The following is a 16,353-nucleotide window of genomic DNA, read 5'->3' on the forward strand; positions in this document are numbered from 1 at the left end:
GGTCCAACTTGAGACACTCCAACCTCAACTTCCCAGAGTCCTGGGATATTAAGTGTGCACCATCATGCCCATCTAATCCCTTGGTAATTGCTGAGGAAAGAACTTCAGAGTGAAGTCACCGTCATACAGCTCTCTGCAGGAAAAGCAGTCAGGGCAGAAGGCACAGCATGGTCTGAGTCCGGACTAGGCCCTGGCCCAGAGAAGCAGCAAGGGGTGGTGTGTGCGTGCCTGCAGGTCAGAGGATCCAGGAAGGCCCAGGATCTGAAGTGCTGAAGGTAGAGATCTCTCTGGTCATGTGGGAACGCTTAGAAGGCAAGGTGGTGAATGCAGTGTAGGGGCCACAAGTGAACTGTTGAGGGTTGAGGTAGCGTGATCTGGAGCCCTCACCTGCAGGCATCCGTCCCTGGCAACCCTTCTGCCTCTGGCTGCTTCTCCCATGTGAGGCCAGGCAGCCAAGTCCCTGCTCCCCATCTGCTCAGGAATCCCCACATCGTCCTCAACATTGACCTGGCCCCCACCATCCTGGACATCGCCGGCCTGGACATCCCCACCGACATGGATGGGAAATCCATCCTCAAGCTGCTGGACATGGAGCGGCCTGTGAACCGGTAAGGGGGTGGAGCAGGTCCAGGACATGGACCCTGGGCTCCCAAATCTGTAGACATCTAGGTCTGGAAGTCCCCAAGAGTTGGAGGTAGAGTTTGAGGGCCAGCCCCATGCTGACCACTGACCTGCAATGGAGAGGGGAAAGGGACCCTCTCTAAGACAGAGCTTCCACCGGGACTGGAGGACCCTGTGAGAGCTAAGCTCATGCAAAGCCTGAGGTAACAGGGCCTGGGAGATAGCTCAGCGGCATAAGCGCCTGCCTGTAAAGCCCAGGCAGGCAATGGATCCCTTGTTATGCCTGGGGCCTTGTTAGAAGTGCTTTGCAGGGGATGCTATCATTTCCCTTACTCACAGTAACTTAGCAGGGTAGGAATTTGGATTATCTCCATCTTACCAGCTGGGAATCTGAATCCCAGAGAGGTCCAGTGACTTGCCAAGACATCTGGACACAGCTCTAGGAATTCAGACTGTTGCTGTGTCATGTGGCCATGAGGGGAATGTCTTCCTAGGTGTCCTAGGTGGCAGAAGGGAACTGAAGTGATCAGAACAGGTAGGAGGAAGGGGCGAGTTGAGCCACTGTGGGGAAAGGCAGACAGGAGCGACACCTTGTGGCCAGTGCTGAAATTGCCCTCGAGGCTGCTGGTCCCAAGTGTACCTCAACCGCCTTCCCTGAGGGTTGCGAATCGGGTCACATTGGACTGCCTCCTTCCAAATGGAGGCCAGACAAGCCAGAAGAGTATAACTGGGGGCAAGCCCCCAGCACAGGGTACGGAGTGTTAACATACTCTTAGCCTGTGTGCCCATTTAGGACATGGAAAGGGCAACGTGGCACTATACGAAGTACACACTCCAGGACCACAGTTGCAACTGCAATGAAGCAGAGGAAAACTGTGAAACGTAATTAACTGGAAGTCCACAGCACCTTGGCACCCTGCCGGCACGGGGGACACAACTGAAGCTTCAGACCCAAGTCTTGGGGCACGGGCCATGCATATGATGCCTGCCCAGCCTGGCTCTAGGAACAGCCCCTCACCAGGAGGCGGCTGTTGGGCAGGGATCCCAGGTAAGAAGCTGGAGCTCGCTTGTTTTCCAGGTTTCACTTGAAAAAGAAGATGAGGGTCTGGCGGGACTCCTTCCTGGTGGAGAGAGGGTGAGTTCTGGGGCATGAAGGTCTCATGGGGGAGGGGGCCTGACGACCTAGAGGCTGTATCCAAAGCCTGTGACACAGTGCCTGTGGTTGATGCAGTTTGCATCTAGGGGCATATTTACCCTCTGACATCATCCTGGATAATGTCATTGTTTGTTCATTTATTGCCAATTCAAGCCTTTCAGGAGGATTCCCATAAAATCCCAATTTCTAACTCTTCTAGAACTCAGGGCCTGGGAGACAGCTTAGTGGCACAAGCGCCTGACTGGCATGCGCAAGATCCCGAGTTTGATCCCCCGTGCCACAAAATAAATAAAAACTCAGCACCTCTGGTCAGCTGGCCCCTCATCCTCTGAAGTGAGGGCAAATCGCCACCCCAGGGCTCTTCCAGAGCTCAGGCCCTGCCCCACCCCACAGTAAACTGCTCCACAAGAGGGACAGCAGCAAGATGGATGCCCAGGAGGAGAACTTCCTGCCCAAGTTCCAGCGCGTGAAGGACCTGTGTCAGCGCGCCGAGTACCAGACAGCTTGCGAGCAGCTGGGCCAGGTCAGGAGCCTAGCGCCACCCTGCCACCCTTCCCGCTTCAGGGCCTGCATGCGACTCCAACATGCCAATGCACAGTGCACTGTGACGCTCACAGTGGGCAGTCCCCTGGTGGTGTCAGAGAAGAGTGTCCTGCTGTGGCATGGGTGTGACCTGGGTTCCTCACTGGCCCAATTCTAGCACAAGGGTCCCAGCAGGCAGCCACAGGGTATTAACTTTACTTTCAGCATCTTCACTTTTATCTTTGAGACTGGTCTTCCTTTTAATAGTAATAGAAAATGATTTTTTAAAAAGTGAATTGACTGTAGAACTAAAGTAGGATTCAGACATGGCAGGAGCTGACTGCTTTTCTGAGGCCTGGAAGGTTGAGGGGGGTTCAGAAGGGAAAGGGGGGTGGGAGACTGTAAATGGTTCCAAGGCTCAGGTGGCAAAGGAGCAGGGGAGGGGTGGGAGCAGGCTGGGGCAGGCAGGTGGGCAGGAGGGGATATGCCCACCTCCCTGAGGGGCAGGAAGCCATGAGCATGACATTGGTCACCAGGTGAGATGGGACTAGTGAGAAGGTGGGCATGGTAAGCGGACCTTGAAGAGCAGGTGGGGACAGCTCCATCACAACTCCAGCTCCTCCTAGTTCTGACCAGGCCAAGTGCCTCTGTGCCTCATTTGAACAGGGCATGGTGACAGCACTTGCCTGGCAGGATAGAGCAAGTAGCATTTAACATGTTAGTGCCCATCACCCATGTTTAGTGCCCACCACAGGGAACAGATCCAGTTCACATCCTGGGACGCTCACGCAAGCATAGAACAGGTCCTCCATGGGTCAAAGCAGGCAAAAACAGTAAGGAAGAGAATCCTGCTGCAGGACCCTGTAGGGGGTCCAGTAGTTTGGAACTTGGCAAGACAATCAATACTAGGGAGATCTAGGACGTGACTGTGTAGTTACCTTCTGACCAAATGCTCTAACTCAGATGTGTACATGTACACTCTGACTCCCTGTATGGACCTACTCCTTGGTGAGAGGGGAAGGGATGTTTAAATGTGATGATCAGGGAAGGCAGAGGCCAGACTGTCCAGGGGACAGAAGATGGGAACCAGGTGCTTGGCTCTCTTCCTAAGGACAGCAGCTCTTGGAAGGCTTTAAATAAGAGAGTACTCTGACCTGCCCTTGTTACACTCCTTCAGCTGTCCTAGGAGCAGACAGAAGCAGCTAAACCAGGGGGTGGAGGCTATAGCAGGTAGGCCTGCCACGAGATACATGCAGTGACAGTGGAGAGGAGCGGACATGTGGAGGCCACAGGGTGGGTAGGGCCTGGCAAAGGCTGGATGTAGGCAGAGAGAGGAATCCCTGGGTTTGGAACAAAAGGCGACCAAGGCTGTGGCCCCTGAGATGCTGATGTGCCTTGCAGAAGTGGCAGTGTGTGGAGGACGCCTCAGGGAAGCTGAAGCTACACAAGTGCAAGGGCCCTGTTCGACTCGGCAGCAGCGACAGAGCCCTTTCCAACCTGGTGCCCAAATACTACGGGCAGGGGAGCGAAGCTTGCACCTGTGACCGTGGCGACTACAAGCTGGGCCTGGCCAGTCGCCGGAAGAAGCTCTTCAAAAAGAGTAAGTGTCATAGCTTGGGCAGAAGTGAACAGGAGGAGTACGCCCTGGGGCGTCCCATTTGCTCCAAGGATTCCAAAGGCATTTGCCTCTTTTATCTGGGATCATTCTAGGAGCCAGAGACACAGCCAAAGTCCTCTAGAGCCACCCATTCCAAGGGGACAGTAGTGACCACACACATGAGGGCTGCTGCAAAAAGTGGGGCAGAGGGGGTGCAGTAGGTGAAAGCCAAGATCAGACTTGGGAGAACTTTCGGGGGTGAGAGAAGCAGGGAGACTGGGACAAGCCTAGCGCAGAGACCCCGCTCAGGTGGTATGGGCTGGGCTGTGGCATCACTCCAGGTGTGGCTTGGCCATGCTGCTGCTGCAGTTGATGCTAATTCTTCACAGGTTCCACGTTTGCAAATTCATCTCCTAAAATTTGACTGGTAGCCCCCAACGTTTGAGGCACTTTTAAGATGACGAAGGACAGGTTTTGAGTTAACTTGTTAACTTCCTAGTTAAGAAAGCCTAAGGACAACTTTCCTCATTTTAATACCCACGCTACATGTGTCCTTTTCGCTGTTTAGTGCCACTCGTTCCACACTACTCTGCCTTGTTGGGCAGTTTCATGGTTTAAATGTCTCCAAGTACAGTGCTGAGGTGCTGGCTAGGGTTGCTAAGCACAAGTCCATGATGTGTCTTATGGAGAAAATACGTGGCTTTAGTGAGCTTCCTTCCGGCACAGCTGTGCTGCTGGCCTGAAGCTCCACGGTAATGGACCAGCAATGTGGATGGACTGTATGTACAGTGGAGCACACTGACAAGGCTGTGTTGCTGGAGTGATTTAAGTGTCTTGATCAGAAGCCACAGGAAGGGGCTGGCAAGATGGCTCAGTAGAAGAAGCGCTTCCCTGGCAAGCTCAAGGGCCTGAGTTCAATCTCCATTGTAGCACATGAACAAGTACTGAAAGTTATGAGACAAGATTATACCTGGGAGGGGCCAGCGAGATGGCTCAGCAGACGAAAGCATCTGCTTAGGCAAGTGCAGGGACTGCAGTTCAATCCCCAGCACCACATGCCACGCCAGCCCCGCCTCTAGGACTGAGCTAGCCAGAGTCCAGGCACAGTGGTGTATGTCCATAATCCCAGTGTTGGACAGGCTGAAAAGCAGGAGGATCACCATGAGTCCAAGCTGTGTAGTGAGACCCTGCAACAACCAAATACATTTAAAAAAAAAAAAAAAAATTATACCTGAGACAAGCTGGGAGAGTGCCATCAACTGAAGAAGCTGCCATACCCCTTAGAAGAGGGGCCAGGTAGGCACAGCAACTTGAAAGTCAGAGAAGCAAGTAGGATTCCTCTGGCCCTGGCTGGGAGGCTCACCCAGGCCATCACACTTGGTTAGGTACATCCCCATCCTGTGGCTCAGGGCCTCCCTCACAAAATACAAAGGATGGTCCCTGCCTGCCTCGCAAGCGGGAAGGATACTGCTTTGCAAGTGCCTGAAGCACTCCTGGGTGTTGATCAGGTGTCCAGATGTGCCCCCTCCAGATGTAGGCAGTCTCATATGTACTCATTTCTGTGGCTTCCCAACCTAAGGACAGCCAAAGCCTAGAGATTTGGGTTTTTACGACTTGTAAAAGCCATGTGAAATGTGCCACTTTAACCATTTTTCACTTCAATGATACTGAGTAATTCATGGTTGCACCAGATTCCAGAATTTTCTGTTTAGTTGTGTCTCCATTAAGCACTGTAACTCTATTCCTAGTCCCTGGCCCTACCCTTCCACTCTGTCTCTACCATAAAGCACTGTCTTTGTGTGACTGCCTTTTCTCATGCTGCATAACATGGGTCAAGGCATCCATGTGGCAGAATTCTCTTTCCTTTTGAAGCTGATAGCTCACTGCAGTCTAATTAGAGATGAGTGTAGCGTCCCCTCCTAGGCTTCCATAGACTGTCTGACCAGGCAGTAGATACCTTTGTCATACAGATAAAACTCTTTCTGAATGACCCAACCCCTGCCTCAAACAATGCCTCCCAGTTGATGTCCTGTTACATTTTCCTCATCAGCCGATTAGTAACTACTGAGCTTTTTCAGCTGAATGCAATGATCACATTTTTCCAGACTGAATTACACAGCATCTCTTGGCTTTAATATGTGGCACAGGTAATCTTTAAATAATACAAGAGCTTGAAGCTAAATTAAGGTTCCCCCACCCCATGTTCCATTAATGATTAGAGGAAGGGAAAATGCAAGAAAGTAAGCTGCCACATGGGTCAGTCCTGGTACAAAGGTCCTTACCTGAGGGCAGCATAACCCCAAAATTGACTTAACATGACTTCGCAACAGCCTGTGAGCAGGGCCATAGTGCCCACTCCTTACGATGGGTTGGAAAGACAGTCACACAGCTGATCTAGGGATTTCAGTCCCATCTCCTGCCAACACTACACTCTGCATCCCCTTTCTGGGGCAGCCAGCATAGAACAGGTTCAGCCAGAGGCAGCTTGTTCCCTGTTCCCAGGGGGCACTGGAGAGATTTTTTTTTTGGCTGTCACAATTGAAAGTGGTGGGTTGCTATTGGCACTGAGTAGGCAGAGAGCAGGGATGCTGCTAACCATACTGCAATACACAGGCTGTCTTCATGAGCCAGCGGATGGTGCCAAGGCTGAGAAGCTCTAGCCTTGGGCAGCCCAGGCCACAGCCCACCTCAACCCATGGGGATTATGGCTATGGAGTGCAGAAGCCAAGCAGAGCCCACCAACCCAGATCAGACATCCAGGAACAGCAGAGGACAATGAATGCTCCAAGATGGTCCCAGGTGGCCAGTGCTTATCGTTATTCTCCCAGCAAATCTGTAAACTCTACTGTATACCACATGCTGAGATTAGAACTGAATCAGAGAGATGCTGTCAAGATTTAAGCAAATTAACCAATCACTTCCCCTGGTGAAAAGGCATGGAGGAAATGTCACAATACTGTGACTAGGTAGAGAGGTGTGCAAATACAGATGGGTAACCAGTGACATGGGAGAGCAAAGCCCAACTAGAGAGCAAGTCTTGTGGCCAGCCAGAGAGCAAGTGTTGGTCAGAAAGAGTTTGGTGCGTCCCAGCCACACTGAGACAGCCAGCCAGTGTGGCCCGGGTGTGGGGAGCAGCTCACTGGTGGGGCACCCAGTCACATAGGCTTTACAGGCCTGTTACTTTGGGCAAGGATGTAACGACTACAGTCACAAGGCCCCCAGAACAGTGAGCGAATGCCAGCTCACCAGGCTTATTTTGTGTCATCTTCCAAGAGCCCTACGGAAACCAACATGACACCATCACTGCCCAGAAGTTAAATGAACCACCATGATCACATGTAGCCAAGATTTACCCCTGAGCAGTCTAATCCTACAGCCTAACTGGGATTAGTTAGGATTAAACTCTAGTCCTTGTCCCACCTCATTTGTGTGGTAGGAAGTTACCTCTGAGGCCCTAGAAACAGTGATATTGAAAGGTGAAGAGAGGGTGTGGCTACAGTCCAAGAAAAGTGTCATATAGGGATGTTTATCCTCAGCAAAGAGCCAGAAGGTGACTCACTCAGGCTCTGAGGATCTATCGCCTCAGTCTCAGCTACCCAATTCTGTTATTGCATTGATATAGATAAACTTTACAGCAAGTACGTTCCAGTGGGGCCACAGTTACAAACACAGGGGAATGGCTAGGTCAGAACCTATGGCCATGGTTTGGCTAACCCTAAACTTCTAGCTAGGAGACAGATGGTGGAAAGATGCAAAGCAGCAACCTCCTGTGCCAGGGGAGAGACTACAGGAGCAGACAGCCTGTGTCATAACCAACATGGGCAGGGCATCACCTGATGCCACAAGGGAAGTTCCTCAGTACTCTGTGCAAGGGTCTGGCTATCATGAGTAAAAGGCCCCAAGAGAAAGCTGCCCAGAGGTCAGAACAGAATCAAAAGCTTTGCCAACAAGGCTGATCCTCTCCTGAAGATCCTGTGGCCATATGCCTCAGATACAAGGAACATGAGAAATGAAAGACACAAAACTTCTGACGCCAGGAGGGGGCGGGGGGCCGGGGCAGCAAGACAGGATCCAGGAGCCCCAGGGAAGGGGATGCCTTCATCTCTGGTGCAGCCTACATGCTACTACCTCCTGCCCCCCGCCCCCGCCAGCTCTCCTCGGTCGCCATCTAGGAGTCTAGGTTGGTAACTAGCTCTGGCTCCTCATGAAACCACGTTTTGGACAGGGTTGAGGTACTTCATGCAGGCTAAGGGCAGAGTTTTAAAACCAAACCAAGAGGCCTGGCAGGGACTGGAAAAACCCAAAGCTGCAGGTTCTTGCCCCTCCTTGTCCCTGTAGTACTAAGGACCCACATGTACCTTGTTTCATTTCAGAAGCTGAAAATCTAAATTCTTCCCAGACTACCACCACTATTTTATGTTAACTTAAACTTTTTAGTATTATAGAAGATTGGATGCCCAGGGCCTGACTTGAGCCTGCACCCCCTGTCTTCTCGCAGACAGATACCCTCTGCACCCTGGTGAGGAAGTAAGACTCAGCAGGCTGGTGCCCCGCCACCCCCATCCCTTTTCTGTCCAGACTGCTGCATGGCCCTTTTGGTTTTCCCACAACTCCATATTTTTATGTCCATTATTTTTTTCTCTTGTTTACTGAGCTGAAAATCCTATAAAGCTATTTTTACACTTTTATACAATATAGGAGTACTAAAATACATCTAGTATTATACCATCTCTAGTTCCAAAACATTTTTATCATCAGCAAATCCATGAAACAGTGGCTCTGTGTGCCTCTCCTCCAGCCCTGGCAAGCACTAATCTGCTTTGTCTCTACACATTGACCAATTCTGTACAGTTCGTATTTGCAGAATGTTCTCAGTATGTCTGTCACAGAACAAAATGCTTCTGAAATTCATCTAGACCAGTGATGGCAAACCTAAAGCACATGAGCCGCAGGGGACTATTTATTATCATTGAAAGCTCTAAAAGGTTCATTAGGGCCAGGAATATAGCTCAGTGGCATAAGCGCCTGCCTAGCAAGTACAAGGTCCTGAGTTCAATTCCCAGTACTAAACAAACAAACAAAAGTTCATTTTTTTTATAACTGAATGTTCCTTCATATAGATGTATCATAATTTACCTATACATAGCTTTGAAATTCTCTCAAGCGAGTCACTTCTTAACTCCAGGACTTCAGTCTCCCCAATGCAAATACCTTGAAGTCCTCTCCTAGGGGCCCAGGACCTGCATCCAGGCAGAGAAACTTCCTAAGCCCACAAGTCCCATGCCACACTAAGCCTCAAGCTCAACCTTATCTTCATAAAAGATCTGCTGCCTAAGGGGCCTGGCCAACCTTTTGGGACCTCCCTAACCCAGCCACTCTCTGATACCCACAGAGTACAAGGCCAGCTATGCCCGTAATCGTTCCATCCGCTCCGTGGCCATTGAGGTGGATGGCGAGGTGTACCATCTAGGCCTGGAGGATGCACCCCAGACCCACAACCATACCAAGCGGCACTGGCAGGGGGCGCTCGAGGACCAAGAGGACAAGGACGGTGGGGGATTCAGTGGCACTGGAGGCCTTCCAGACTACTCAGCCCCCAATCCCATTAAAGTGACCCATAGGTGAGAGTCCAGGCAGAGATTGGGGGTGAAGGAGCAGGTTGGGCCCCTTTCATGCCTCAGGGACACATGGATGACATTTTCTTTTGGTCAGGTGCTACATCCTAGAAAATGACACAGTCCAGTGTGACCTGGACCTGTACAAGTCCCTGCAGGCCTGGAAAGACCATAAGCTACACATCGACCATGAGGTGAGCGTAACTGGGCAAGCATACCGTCGGGCACCACTGACTCAGAGGCACTCACTGACTTGCCACCCACAGGGAGGACAGAGCAAGGAAAGGGGCAAAAGAGGTGAAGGAAGGTGCCACAGAATCCACGAACCAAGCACGCGCTCATCAGTCCTAGCAGCCTCCCTGCAGCAAGCTGTCTATGGGAAGACAGCTTACCCAAATTATACCGTGGCTGTCGAGCTGGCTTTACCAGTTAGGCCTGTGAGCATGCCTGGGAGACACAGCTCAGCCCTCAGTGGGCTCAGGTGGTTGTTAGGCCAGGACAGAATGACTTACAGCTCCCCCCAAGAGCCCAGTTAGAGGAAAGGGGGACCTCCTGTAGCCAGTGGAAGGGCCTTCTCAATGCCCCCAAGTGCAGGCACATCCCTGGGGCCTGGGCTACAGCCAGTCACCAGGCTGTGCCCTTCTCACCCAGCCCATTAGCTTCAAGGCCTCCTCTCCTGCTCCCTCCTCAGATTGAAACCCTACAGAACAAAATTAAGAACCTCAGGGAAGTCCGAGGTCACCTGAAGAAAAAGCGCCCAGAAGAATGTGATTGCCACAAAATTAGGTGAGGAGTTAGCAGATGGCCCCAGGCCCTCCTGAGGGTCATTCCTGGAGACAACACATTACTGACCCTTTCCATTCTTTAACCCTACCACCAGGGGTTTAAAAAAGAAATCATATTTGACATACCCATTGGGAGCCAGCAGGGAACAAGGTACACACACCTCTCAGGGCCCCCATCACTCACTGCTCACAGAGGCAGGCTCTGACATCCAACACTGGCTCTGGGTAGAGGAAGCACTGTTTTAAAAGCATGTCCTTTGTAAATCGTCCATACAGTTCAAGGTCCACATTGCCACAGGGGGCCCCTGGCCGAAGGGACTGAAGTCCAGAGCAGCCCTGTCCAAAAGAACTTCCCACAAGGGTGGAAATGGGCTCTATCTGACCATCCAGTATAGTAGCCACAAACCACAGCATTTTTCCATTTTATCTAGTGTAAGTTAAAATAGCCCCATATGGCCAGTAGCTCCTAAATGGACACCACACCTTCACCATCTCTGCTGGCTCCTCAGAAAGGCTGCCAGAAAAACAAAACTCCATTGCTGGCCTGGCTAAGTTGAAGGTATGAAGGGGATGGAGCCCAAGGCTGATGCCACCTGAAGCCAGGCTCAGGTCCTAGTCTTGGCTAAATTATTGTATCACCCCTCCAAAAATTATAGTTTAGACTTTAGCCAGGACCTCCCAGCCAGCTGGGCAAGAAGCTGCCACCCCAGGGACAGTACAGTACCCTTCCTACCACAACCCAGTGATGGGCAGGGTGGGGCAGTGGTGACTAAGGGGAGTCCCAGGACTAACCTGCACCTGCTGGGGTTCCCTGCACACCTCTGACACTGGGATCTGTTCCAGCTACCACACCCAACACAAAGGCCGCCTCAAGCACAAAAGCTCCAGCCTGCATCCTTTCAGGTAAGGGCAAATAAGGCGAGCTCCAGAGAAGATAAGCAAGAGTTCCTCAGGAGGCTGCCCTCCTCTAACAACAAGAAAAGGAAGTCCTGGCTTTCCCTGGGAGATGTGTGGCTGTCCTTAGAGAGCCCTGACTTCTAAGCCACATTGAGCAGGTATCTGGATGTACTTTGTGGCTAGATGGGATTGCTGGAACCCCGGGAGAGGGCAGAAGGAGTCCCAGTGGCCAGCAAGCTTTTCTCTTGGGAGCCTCTGAAGGATGGAACATGAAGAGCAATGCCCCAGATTGCGGTCCCAGGTCTATCTGGTCCCAGTGGTAGGACTTGGGGTCCTTTGTTAGAGAAGGCACAGTCCAACCCTACAGAGGACAGAAATAGAAGCGTAGGTCACTGGTCCCTCAGAGGTGCAGTGCTGCATGCTTCTTGTGTTTTTATTTTTTGAGACAGGATCTCACTATGTAGTTCAGACTGGCCCTGAATTTGTGACAATCCTGCCTCACCTTCCCAAGTGTACCACCATGCCTGCCCTTGTGTGGTTCTTTTCCCCCTAGGAAGGGTCTGCAGGAGAAGGACAAGATGTGGCTCCTGCGAGAACAGAAGCGCAAGAAGAAACTTCGAAAGCTGCTCAAGCGTCTCCAGAACAATGACACCTGCAGCATGCCAGGCCTCACATGCTTCACCCATGACAACCAGCACTGGCAAACAGCTCCTCTCTGGACACGTGAGCAGGCTGGGGCAGGCACAGGACAGGGATGGGAGGCTGGGGCCCACGTGGCATGGTAAGTCACCTGCCCCTGGTTTCCTGGTTTGTGAGGCCTGACTTGCAGGTCTCTCAAAAATGGGTGCCCACATCAGCAGTCTACAGGTGCTCCAGACTGTCACTTGGTTGGTGTCTGAGGAACTCACTCGGGGGCTGTCCCTGACAGCAATTAGCTGTCAGACTGGGCTGCTTCTTTCAGACAAATTCAAGGCATGCCCTTTCTTCTCTTGGCAGTGGGGCCTTTCTGTGCCTGCACCAGTGCCAACAACAATACGTACTGGTGCATGAGGACAATCAACGAGACCCATAACTTCCTCTTCTGTGAATTTGCAACTGGCTTCCTGGAGTATTTTGACCTCAACACAGACCCCTACCAGGTACAGATAATACCAGTTGGAGACAGGGATGTAAGTTACACAGGCAATGCCAGGAAGTTGCTCATCCCTAAGAGAAGCAAGGACAAGTTTCCAAGTCCCATTAAGTCCCTAGGACAGGAAGACTGAGTTCTGAAGCCGAGAATCTAGGGATGTCATGTCCAATCAACCTGCCTCTACCTTTGGCCTCTTTAGGCTCAAGTTAACTTCAAAAATCTCAAGGTCTTACAAGGACTTCATCTGCAGAACTAGTGTCAAACCACACAATGAACACCCAAGCCTACAATGAACGTACAAATAATGTACCATAAACGCCGTCGCCCAACATGCATATGTGCCATACACTGTGCTTCGTGCTTCCAGTTTAAACTACCTGGACACAGTCCAAAGCATATTTAAGACAAAAATGAGCAGTGTAGCGGGATATATGAGCCCTTATACTGGGACATGCACTACAGAGCTTCAACACTAGAGCTATGGTATTGCCCAACCGACATCCTTTTAAGAAAAATCTGAAGTAATTTCTTATGATAACTTTCATTCCTAACTCTGAGTGGCTCAGCTGCTTTATCTGAACAGATTACCATGTGAGCTACCAGTCTTCTCCTCAGACAGGTCACCCTGTACGTTACCAGAAGCGGGTGGCAGAGGATATAAATGCTCAACAGAAGCTCCGAGCATAGACAAGGGCTATCACTTACCAATCCCTTCACAAACTGGGCCCTTTTCAAATCAAAAGGAAATTGAGGCAGTGTGAATGAAGACTAGAGACAAATCCAACACTAGAAGGGCCTTCCAAACCTGGTAAGGCTCCTAACCAGCAGCCCAGAAGTTCAACAGTAAGTGCACAGACATGGTTTTACTGTGGTCTTCATTCTCACATAAGTCTCTATAAGAGGACCTGGTGGGAATAAAAGTTAACGCATCACCTAACTCTTCAAATCCTTAGCTCTCACAGTGGAAGGTGGGGTGACCAACCTCTCAGCTTTCTTCTTGGGAGCCACTGTTTCTGGGCTGCCTGGAACAAGTCCCCTGGCTGGCAGAAGCAGAGGAGGCAAGAGTCCCTGGACTCACCCTGTTAACAGCCTGCCTTGTTCTCAACCAGCTGATGAATGCAGTGAACACTCTGGACAGAGATGTGCTAAATCAGTTACATGTACAACTTATGGAGCTGAGGAGCTGCAAGGGTTACAAGCAGTGTAACCCCCGGACACGCAACATGGACCTCGGTGAGTAGTGCCCCTGTAAAGCCTGTAGAAAAAAGGGTAGCCATAGGAAGGAACTTACTTTGGAGGTCATAGCTACCCAAAATGCAAGCCTAGACTCGCCAGGAGCTGGGAGATAATATAATTCAAAACAAGTTTACAGGGACCAATAGCAGGCAGTCAGCTAGCTTTTGATGAGCTGTGCTAGCTTAGAAGAAGAGGGCTGTTATTACTGAAAGCTCTAAGTGGATGACCATTACTGAACTAGACCATTATATAGAATTTGCAATGTGGACCTGGATGAGTAGTGCCCCTGCAAAGCCCTCAGAGAACAGGGTAGCCATAGGAAGGCATTTTATTTTTGTTTTGTTCATTCATTCATTCATTCATTCATCAAACATCTACTACAAACTTACATCTGGGACTGTGTTGGTTATTCGAAATAAAAAAGATGACCATACTCTGAACTCATGTGTGGAAGCTTCTGGCTTGAATGGAGAGAACAAGCCGGTATCATACAATGTAACCACAACAGTGTGTCATCATACACAGCATAGGTCAGGGGTGGCCACTCTAGGAAGTGATCTTTTCAGCTGAGCCCTGGAGAATAAGAAACAATTTCACTGTTAAACCACGGAGGGCTGATGTGCCTGGAGGTATGAGGGCAGAAGCCCAGTGTGGCCAGAGCCAAGGCAAGAAAGGTGGTGGAGTGACAGGTGGGTCAGAGTACCATCCTCTGAAGGGACTGGAGGCCACTGTAGGAAATTTAATTTTATTCTAGGTCCTTTAGGAAGCCAATGGAAAGTGTAACCCCTAAGCAGTGAAGCAGCTTATAAGAAGTGGAGACTCAAACTATACGGGTTAAATAGTGACAACACAGTTATCTATGGAAGATGGTAGGCAGGTGATCCAGCTAGTGAAGCCTGCAACAACATTGTAGAGACAGCAGAGAGAACAAAAAAAATTAGAAGACACCTTCTGCTCCTGGATTTTATGTGGGACAAGAGCAAAATCAGCAATTCTAAGATAAGGAGATGGACTAAATCTCTTTCAAAAATAGAAAACCTAGTGAGGCGTGGGGCACACATCTGTGATCCCAGCACTCAGCAGGCTGAGGCAGGAAAACTGCCGTAAATCTGAGAACAGACATGGCTACATCGTGATTATGAGACTTCGCAACCCACCCTCACAAAGGAAAACCCTAACAAATGAGATTCATTCACTTACTGGTCAAATGAAGCACTGATTAACCTTTAACTTTATGGTACATGAAGGCCCGTAGGCAGTTTTTACCTGTGTCAAGTACAATGCCTAGTGTTCCTGTCAGAAAAGTAACTAAGCAGCTAAAGAGGAAAAATCCAGTTACTACATTCAGCTTTGGTTATGAAAAGGGGAGAGCAAGAGTTTGCAGAAGTTGTGGCACTGACACTGCCAAGCAATGCACACTCACCTATTAGTCACTACATATCAAGCACTATGCTAAGCACTTCATATGCTTTCACATAATTCTAAAGACAGCCTTCCAGGGTATATCTTATTTTGTGGGCGAATAGAGTGAACCTGGAGGCCGACTCCTGAGGTCACACTCCTACCACACTGTTGTATTCTTGGGACAGCTTTCCTAGGACCCTTAGCACAAGCATTTGTGCCAAGTTTATCTACCCCACTATTACCAAGGACAGAGCTAAAGGGTTTAGCATCCTACAACAGCTGTTACAACGCAACTGCCTAGGAGACCTAAGGAAAGTTCATCTCATCAGTCAGGCTGTTCCATCTGACTAAGTTTGCCAACACTTGTACTGTTTTCACCCTAAAATGTCTGTTTCTGTTTTATTCATTTCTCCCTCATTTAGGACTTAAAGATGGAGGAAGCTATGAGCAATACAGGTATTCACTTTTGTTATTAAAGCTTGAAGAAAGTTCCCCTATCTTGAGCTGGCCTTTTAGTCCCTTGTCTGTGAGGCTTTACCTTTTAGATTGAGAAACTGCTGTTTCTCAGTCTTCCTGGGGCCTGGGTCACCTGACAGTGATGGGTCCTTCTCTGTATAGTTCTTTGAGAATGGCTTTCTTGGTGATGGTTAACATTCATTCTCCTTTTGACACTTGAAAACTTAGGCAGTTTCAGCGGCGAAAATGGCCAGAAATGAAGAGACCATCTTCCAAATCACTGTGAGTTGAGGAACCAGTTTACACATACAGATCTGGTTCTGACTTGCTTCTTTTTGCCAAGGCTATTCTATGTGCATGCCATTTCCTAATACCTTCACAATTCACAAGATGAGAAGGGAAAGAGTAATGTTAGATTAATACCATGTCCAAAACCAGTTGTCCTCTCTATAACACTCTGTGACTAGTAAACCTGAGCTATGACTTAAATTGCCAGAATATTGAAGGCTGTGGCTGCCAGAGCACTCACTGGTGGACACCATCAGTACTATGGTAACCTCTTTAAGGGGCTTCAAAAAGCCTATCCTATCATGTGTCACTCCCATGCTGAGAGGCTGGAAGAGGCTGCAGGGGACTGTGATAAACTGGAAACCTCACCACAATTCTAACAACAGTAACTAGTTTGTTCCCTGCAAGAGGTATGCACCTTTTCAGACCTTCTTAAGGAAATCCAGAACTGTAGTGATAATTCATTTTTGACAGTCGCAACTAATTTGCTATTAAGTTACTGTGTAGGCAAACCAAGCGCTTTAGTAAACTGCCATTTGCAATCCTAATCTACTTGTTTAGGGGCCTGTTATTTATTGCTGAGAAAGGAAGCATTTCTTTCGTGCTTCCAGAGTCTACACTTCACAGTCACCTCTGCCACTCTT

General features: G+C 49.8%; 1 protein-coding gene across 5 annotated transcripts in view; it reads left to right on the forward strand.

Annotated features, from left to right (window-relative positions):
• Sulf2 (sulfatase 2) overlaps positions 1-16,353 on the forward strand; it is a 103,233-nt gene that overhangs the window by 82,166 nt on the left and 4,714 nt on the right. For 4 of the 5 annotated variants that reach the window (XM_023720763.1, XM_023720762.1, XM_023720765.1 and 1 more), the window contains exons 8-21: positions 480-608; positions 1,700-1,756; positions 2,171-2,300; positions 3,701-3,899; positions 9,289-9,517; positions 9,609-9,705; positions 10,203-10,297; positions 11,140-11,199; positions 11,747-11,916; positions 12,190-12,332; positions 13,435-13,558; positions 15,388-15,421; positions 15,650-15,703; positions 15,988-16,119. In XM_023720763.1, coding sequence (XP_023576531.1) covers positions 480-608; positions 1,700-1,756; positions 2,171-2,300; positions 3,701-3,899; positions 9,289-9,517; positions 9,609-9,705; positions 10,203-10,297; positions 11,140-11,199; positions 11,747-11,916; positions 12,190-12,332; positions 13,435-13,558; positions 15,388-15,421; positions 15,650-15,703; positions 15,988-16,102 — 1,636 coding nt within the window. In that variant the 3' untranslated portion in view covers positions 16,103-16,119. The remainder of the gene's footprint in view (positions 1-479; positions 609-1,699; positions 1,757-2,170; positions 2,301-3,700; positions 3,900-9,288; positions 9,518-9,608; positions 9,706-10,202; positions 10,298-11,139; positions 11,200-11,746; positions 11,917-12,189; positions 12,333-13,434; positions 13,559-15,387; positions 15,422-15,649; positions 15,704-15,987; positions 16,120-16,353) is intronic. The other variant, XM_004636051.2, reaches the window with a different exon arrangement.

The sequence above is a fragment of the Octodon degus genome, unplaced genomic scaffold (assembly GCF_000260255.1).
Source record: "Octodon degus isolate 3935 unplaced genomic scaffold, OctDeg1.0 scaffold00077, whole genome shotgun sequence".
Taxonomy (NCBI): domain Eukaryota; kingdom Metazoa; phylum Chordata; class Mammalia; order Rodentia; family Octodontidae; genus Octodon; species Octodon degus.